Genomic DNA, 7,242 nt, shown 5'->3' with positions numbered 1-7,242 from the left:
GTTTATAAGATCATTTTCTGAAAACATCAGTGAGGAAAAAGGAAGGAACATTAGACTACCACATTATCCTCTTACACAAAAAGACCACTGTCTTTAAAAATAGATGTTGCTTTTACAGTAGGAGGGTATGGACACTTTACAGCCTGCTTCAATTTTTGCCATCTTTGTTGTATAAGAAGAATTTCTCTCTTTTTTTTTCATTTGCATTATAGCAAAAGTACTGGTTACATTCCAGTGAATTTACTCAGATAAACACAATGGGTTTTCTTTTAAAATAAGCCTTTACTGAATATATCAACAAGGTACTGTATAGTGTAGAGTGAAGTTTGTAGTTAACAAAGTGTGCAACATGGTAGGTCTCAGAGGATGCATGACACAGAATCTTCCAGCCCCTTGCAGTCCCTTGTCAGAGAAACACACTAAACACAAACCAGAATCAAGTCAACAAAGGATTCAAACAGTAACAGATCATCAAAGTTAACGTTCAGTAAATATTATCCTATGAGGGCATACAGCAGTGATGCCTCATTTTGCCATAACTGGTTACAAATCTCACATCCCACAGACACCTTTACAAACAGCCCATGTATATGTATGCATGGAATTGCATGTTATATTAATTTAAAAATGCCTGTTGCAATGGCCTTGGTTTGTGCTCTTCTGGTGGATGTGCAGCTAGAAAACCAAATACTATAACAAAACAACCTGGTTTGCTAAAACAGTATCATACTGTGTACAAAATGTTTTACCCACAATCAGTGAAAAGCATCCCCGCTGCCAACAATTGCTTCAATCCTGCTGATGAAACTGGAGAAGGGTGTAGATACAGCTTCCCATCATTACTCATTTTAACTTAAAAAAGAAGAAGCTAAGTTGGACAAGATTAAGAATTGAGAGTTGTTATTTTGTGTGTGTATCATTTTGCTGTTGGGCACTCTTCTATTTTGCTTCCCCATTCAGTTGGAAAAGCAAGTAGGAGTTTATGTGTTATCCTCAAGTTCTAAAGCAACATCTAATGTCCCCTTTGGATAGGTCAGAGATAAACGCTGTAAACAAAGACATCAATGAAAATTAACCACTTCACTGTCAAAAGCTGCAGAGGATGCTGCAGCTGAAGTTTGCTGATCCAGTGTGGCACCTGCCTCTGAAGAAAACAATGGTGCCTTGTATTTGGAATGGATGCTCTCCTCATGTGAAGAGCTACGTTTTCTCCAGGGGAGAAGGAAGGTCTGGCTGTGCAGCATAACTAAGATCATTATGACCTCCATTATTAAGAAACAGAGGTGTAATATTAGCTACGCCATTAATACATTTTTCCAAAAGATCACATTATAATTTTGGTTTTATCTTGAGAGAAAATATCTAATATTATATCGACAAATATCTGGAAAATTAGAAATAGCATCATTTCTCACAAGAGATGATTTTTCCACTTATAAGTAAACAGGGAACACCCTTCTCATGTCTGTCTTTGATGGTTCCAAGTGTTATACAGCCTAGCTAAGGCATGTGACAATGTTTAAGTGAAACCCATTGTCTCCCTAGGGTCATATGCAACTCTACAAGCAAGGAGGTATTGGTGACTATCTTCTGTTTAACTATTGATACATCTCTGTGACCATGCTTTTCTTTTTCTTTTTGCAATGTCCTCTGTGTAGGTACAGGTTATTGTACTGACAGGGGTGACACTATCTGAGATCAACTAAACTTTGACTCTTAACTAATCACCTCAAAATAAATAATGAGGCTGAGAGAGGACCAAACACAGAGGAGATATAACTGCAGGATAGTCTCCTGATTAAAAATGCCAGCCAAAATGTCATCCAGTAAGGACTGCTGCTCATCTGTTCTTTAAAGTTTCATAAGACAGTACAGATTATATGATGTGATTTCAACTCTGATGTACGAGTCCCTCAAGCACACTATTACAGATGGTAGTCTGATTTTCACGGTAGATGTCTTTGTCATGCTGCTCATAAGATCAAAATAAAGATTTTTTTTTTTTTTTTGTCCAGAATCATCTTCTATCAGAGCAAGTTTGAAAGTGTCTTTACCATTTTACATGACTGGGCCTCTACAGTACCACTTCAACTCTCAATAGTGTTGTGGATGCCATACAATATTGTGGGAACCTCTCTGCTCTTCCTCCTGGGACAAAGAAATGACATTTCCACAGTCCCAAATCCCACTGGGAGTTAAACATACAATACAAACAGACAAGAATAATTATCTTGTTTATAACAAAATAAAAATCCTCAAAAATTAAAGTACCATTATATTTTTCAGCACACAGTTTTACCTACAGTGAGATGCATGAGGACAGTGAAAAGGAAACAGTCAGCTAATACACAGAGCCCCATGTCACTGTCCTGATTTTAGATGATGTAACGCTACACTGATTACCATTCCAGATGGTCTTATTCCTTCACTGTGTGAACCTACTTTTACAGAAACCAACAGCCCACACCCTCTAGCTAATAGACTAAAGAGGAAACCCGAGTCACTTTAGAATTAATTAAATTAATTCATAACTATGTTCAGCTCTACTGACTGCACAGTTTCAATGCTTGTGTCTACAACATTATCGCTGCAGTTATATTTTCTGCTTATTCTGAGGGATGAAGGAGATTAAAACATATAAGTCAGGGTATATTATTAAAGAAAATAAAGCTCTCGCTATAAAGAAAAGCTTGCATAGCATTTTATACCTAAACTTTTACAAGAAGACACATCACAGTTTTATTTTGCTTAGAGATGAAGAGAAAGCAAGAAGAGTGTGACATTTATTTCATGAGTCCCTAAAGTGATAGATGGTTGTAAAGGAACACAGAATGAAATGCCTAAATGTGGCTTTGAAAAGAATTCCCCAAGGGTAAATTTCTTTAGACAATGTATGTGGTCTATAGCCCTTCTACACCTAAGGGATGACAAGAATTAGAGTAAATTATGTATCTTTTATGAAAATGGACTTGCTTCAAAAAATATCTAGCATCAATAATGGACATCCCTCTCTTTCCTATACCCTCTGCTTTTGGCCCTCCTCTGCCATGACTAGGGAAACCTTGCTTTCTCTGGCTTACTCGTTTTTCACTGGTCGTCTTTTAGCATAAGATTAATTATCACCCTATGAGTACAAAATTAGAGGGATATCCACAATCTAAAAGGAACAAATGGAATTTAGTGGAAGAGGACCAAAGTTAATTCAAAATGGAAACACAGTATTGCTTTTTAACAATACGCATTATTTTGGCCAGTTTTGGTGTCTTCACAGAACCATTGGCAATGAATGTCAATATGGGTTTTAATATGTAGAAATACACGGGGATATTTTGTGCAACCAAGATTTGTGTCCATAATTTTCTTTGAAATACCAAGCAGAGGGAGAAAACAAAGGTGGCATATACAACTTAATCACAAAAAATATATATGCAAGATGATTGGAAGACAAGAATTTGAGGGGGGATATAGGTATTAATTCAAGCTATTTCAACATGATACTAGCAAAGTCAGCAGACACAGTGTAAGAGAATCATTGTTTTTTTTTTCTAAGTGGTATTAGTACTCTTTAAATAAACACATTACTGTAATATATTCCAAACACTGTTCTTTGTTGGTCTAAATACCATGTTGATATAGCCTTAGTGAATCTACCCAAATAATTTTCATTATCAAAAATAATTCCATTCAATATAATTCTTCCCATTATTTTTATTAGCCTCTTCTAAAAAATTATTCTAGAATATAACTCTGTTGGATATGATTCAACCTGACATGTGATTTGAATAGTGACAGTTTTGAGGGGAATTTTCTTGCTAGAACTGATCATATTGGTCCCTGAAGATGACTAGAATCAGACTCAGGTTTCCAACTCTGTTATCACATAAGGCCAGGGAAGCATGAAGAGTGATTTTGAAGTTCACAGTCAGAAAGCCAACCCTGGGGTTTTAAGGATATTTCAAATCTCTCACTTTCTTTGATTTGGTCAAGTAGGCCTAACTTATCTCATGGGAACTGGCTTCCTTGTGATGTTCTATTTCTTGTACTGGGTCAAATTGGAATAACTACCTCTATTATTATATTATGGATTTTTCAAACAGCGTTTCTTCCACGCCAGGAGGTATAGAAAACATAGAAATAACTAGGCCATTCTTTCTTTACTCAAACTATTCCTCTTACCCTGATTAGCCCATCTGAATCTATCCTTTCATATGACTATCAGCTCTACAGCTTCAACAGCAAAGTGGTTAATATGCATCTTAAGTATGAATCACTCATTCTTCTGCCTTGGCATTGGGTCCTCATTGTACAACCCAGTACAGTACTTCAGCAACATTTTTTTTTTTAATTTTAAAAAGCAAAGAGTTACAAAACTGTTTGTAATTAACTTGAAATAGAAAAGATAGCACTTTTTTTTAAATCCCATTATATAGTACACCGTATAAATTACAGAGTATTCAAATGCACAAATGCATCTGGGTAACATTTATCAAATGTAATTTGCGTGTCTTTATGTGCACACACATGTGTGTTCTTGAGAGTTTGGTTGTCCACCTTTCTCACGTTGGACCTCTGGCTGTTACGTATGGCAATGCTCCAGATCTGGCACACTGCTGTTGCAGTATCGCATGTTGTTGGGGATGTGGCAGTCTGTGTAATTAATGCCCCCATTTGGGGTATAAATGGGCTGCAGTCTGAAATCTCCTTTAAGGAGCTGGTCGTTATTTAAGGAGACAATCTGAAAACTGGTTTCCGTCATCTCCAGGATGGAGTTGTCCTTTTTGGTGCCTGCCTCGCAATAGTCATCTTTCCGTCGGCCCCGGTTGTATTTCCACTTCTGGGAGGTGTAGCGTCCCTTTTTGTGCATGTGCCAGCAAAACACGCTGAGCAAAACCACGAGCACAAAAATCACTGCGCCCCCGATGAGGCCCGCCAGCAGAAAAGGGGAGCCCATGCTGTGGGAAGTTGTCTGCTCGTGGCTAGAAGCAGTGTTGCTGCCGTTGTTCAAATAGGAGGCATGCGTAGTAGCCTCCGAACAGATGGTATCTTCCACAGTGCGGTAGTTGAACGCATCCAGCGGCACTAAACAAATCCGGTAGGTGGATCTGGGCTCTAAATTAACCAGACTCAGGTGCTGCTTCTCACCACTGACAATTCGTTCCTGAACAATGCCCCCTACAAGACTGTGGCCCATTTTCACCCATGTCAGTTTGTATGCCGTCACAGTAAAGAGAGACAGCCAGCTGACTTGCATTGAAGTATCGTTAACAAAGTGGATGGAAAGTTGGATCCTTTCAGAAATAGGTGGGGTCACTCTTTCTCTGCCATCCCAGTCAGGGATGGTGGGAAGTTTCGATGGGGTAGGAGCTGGAGGCGCGGAGCCTCTGCTGGGACTTGGGACAGAGAGCGTAGGAGACGGAGTTGTTGGAGCAACTGTACTGGGAGCTGGAGTCAAGACAGGTAGGCCAGGAGTTGTGGTGGGACAGGACAAAAGATTCATATTCAGCTCCCTGACAGCCATCCCCCGGACTTGCTCAGGACCTTGGCACATGAAACCACGCACATTAAGAGAAGAAGGGATATATTTGAGCCATTCCGTGACCCATTTGATACTGCAGTCACAAAACCAAGGGTTATTCCGAGCAGTGAGCTGTTTCAGGTTGGAGAGGTGATCAAAGACCCCCCGAGTTAACATTCGTAGCTGATTGTTAGATATATCTAGCCGTTCCAGCTTACGGAGGTTTGAGAAGGCTGTCAATGGGATATGGTTTATCTGGTTATCTTGCAAGTAGAGTCTAATCAGATGCGTACCTGGGAGGTCAGGAGGTGGGTGGGAGAGCGAGTTCCGGACTATGGAAAATTCCTTGAGCTTGGTGAGATGGCTGAAGGTGCCCTCAGCAATGCCCTTGTTGGTCAGGAGATTCCCATCCACAATCAGACGCTCCAAGCTTGTGAGGTTCTGAAAGGCCATGTCTGATATGACGGCAATTCGGTTCTCATCTACTCTCAGCTCTTGCAAGTCCACAGGAAGCCCAACAGGCACGCTGCTCAGGTGATTCTTGGATAAAAACAACAGTTTGAGGCTAATGGCCTCTCGGAAAGCTCCGTCCTCGACGCCCACTGTAGATATGGAGTTGTCATCGAGGTGGAGTTCTTCCAGCTTCAGAAGCTGGGCGAGAGCAGCCCGCGAGATGGTCTGAATGTTGTTTTCCTGCAAGTGGAGGACTCTGACGTTCTTGGGAAGGTTCATGGGGAATTCATCCAGTTGGTTGCCATAAAGGTAGACCGTGTGCACTGACTGTACATTGTGCAGCTCTGCAGGAAATCCAGCATTATTAATTTGGTTGTTGTGGAGGTAGAGTACGGTTACGCCCTCCGGGATCCCAAGAGGCACTGAGGTCAAGCTTCGCTCATTACAGTAGACAAAGTTCCTGTCACAGCGGCATACACTAGGGCAGGCCAGGAGATTTGACACTTGTGAGTAGAGCCCCAGGGAAATCATAAGCCAAAATTTTAGAAAAAAAGCCCTGTGGCTGGGCCACTTTGTAGTCTGCAGGCCCATTGCTGAAGGACAGAAATAAAATACAATGTGATGAAGGGAGAAAATAAAATCAAAAGCAACAACAAATAACAGCGAAAACAGAAAACAAACGCAAAATGACTGGATCAGGTTCTGTCAAAGTCTAGAACTTCTGTTGAGAGGAAATGACCTGAGGGCAGAGGGTAAAACAATCCTTCGGATGTGTTTAGTCTGATCTGCCTAGGTTGCCCTCACACAATGGTCCTCCATGTGCGAAACCACTCAACAGGGGGAATTTGCCGCATGAGCAAAGAGTGACGCCACGTGTCAACAGAAGTCCAGCCAGGCAGGCAAAGCTTGCTTCTTCTACAATAAGTCGGGCCGGTGTAGAGCAGCCTAGGAATTTTTCGGTTAAACAGAGTCTGCAACCTGTTGGAGAAGAGAAGACAGGAATCAGTTCAGGGTAACAAGAGGATAAACAGTAACTACATACAGCTATCTCCTGGAGCAAAACACGGTGACTGGAGCTCAGTCTCGGGATCCAGGTTGGTGGCATTTCAAAATGACAATCGTTTGGTTCCAAAGATGTCAAAGAAACAAATGACTGCAGTATGAGTCATTTCTTTAAAATGAGATGGGACTGTTACATTTATTATCAAAAAAAATCTTTGCACATCAATCAGTCCTTTTTCTTAAATATCTATTTGCATATCCTTAGGCAAGTG

General features: G+C 40.6%; 1 protein-coding gene across 2 annotated transcripts in view; it reads right to left on the bottom strand.

The window, feature by feature from the left end:
- Nucleotides 1–262: 262 nt before the first annotated feature.
- Nucleotides 263–7,242, bottom strand: part of Flrt2 (fibronectin leucine rich transmembrane protein 2) — a 95,799-nt gene continuing 88,819 nt past the window's right edge. For both annotated transcript variants that reach the window (XM_076551171.1, XM_006988410.4), the window contains one exon: nucleotides 263–6,946. In XM_076551171.1, the coding sequence (XP_076407286.1) occupies nucleotides 4,577–6,559 (1,983 nt within the window). In that variant the 5' untranslated portion in view covers nucleotides 6,560–6,946 and the 3' untranslated portion in view covers nucleotides 263–4,576. The remainder of the gene's footprint in view (nucleotides 6,947–7,242) is intronic.

Source organism: Peromyscus maniculatus, chromosome 14, assembly GCF_049852395.1.
Source record: "Peromyscus maniculatus bairdii isolate BWxNUB_F1_BW_parent chromosome 14, HU_Pman_BW_mat_3.1, whole genome shotgun sequence".
In the NCBI taxonomy this organism is placed as follows: domain Eukaryota; kingdom Metazoa; phylum Chordata; class Mammalia; order Rodentia; family Cricetidae; genus Peromyscus; species Peromyscus maniculatus.
The sequence above is the reverse complement of the archived record's forward strand: the minus strand, read 5'-3'. Positions and strand labels throughout refer to the sequence as shown.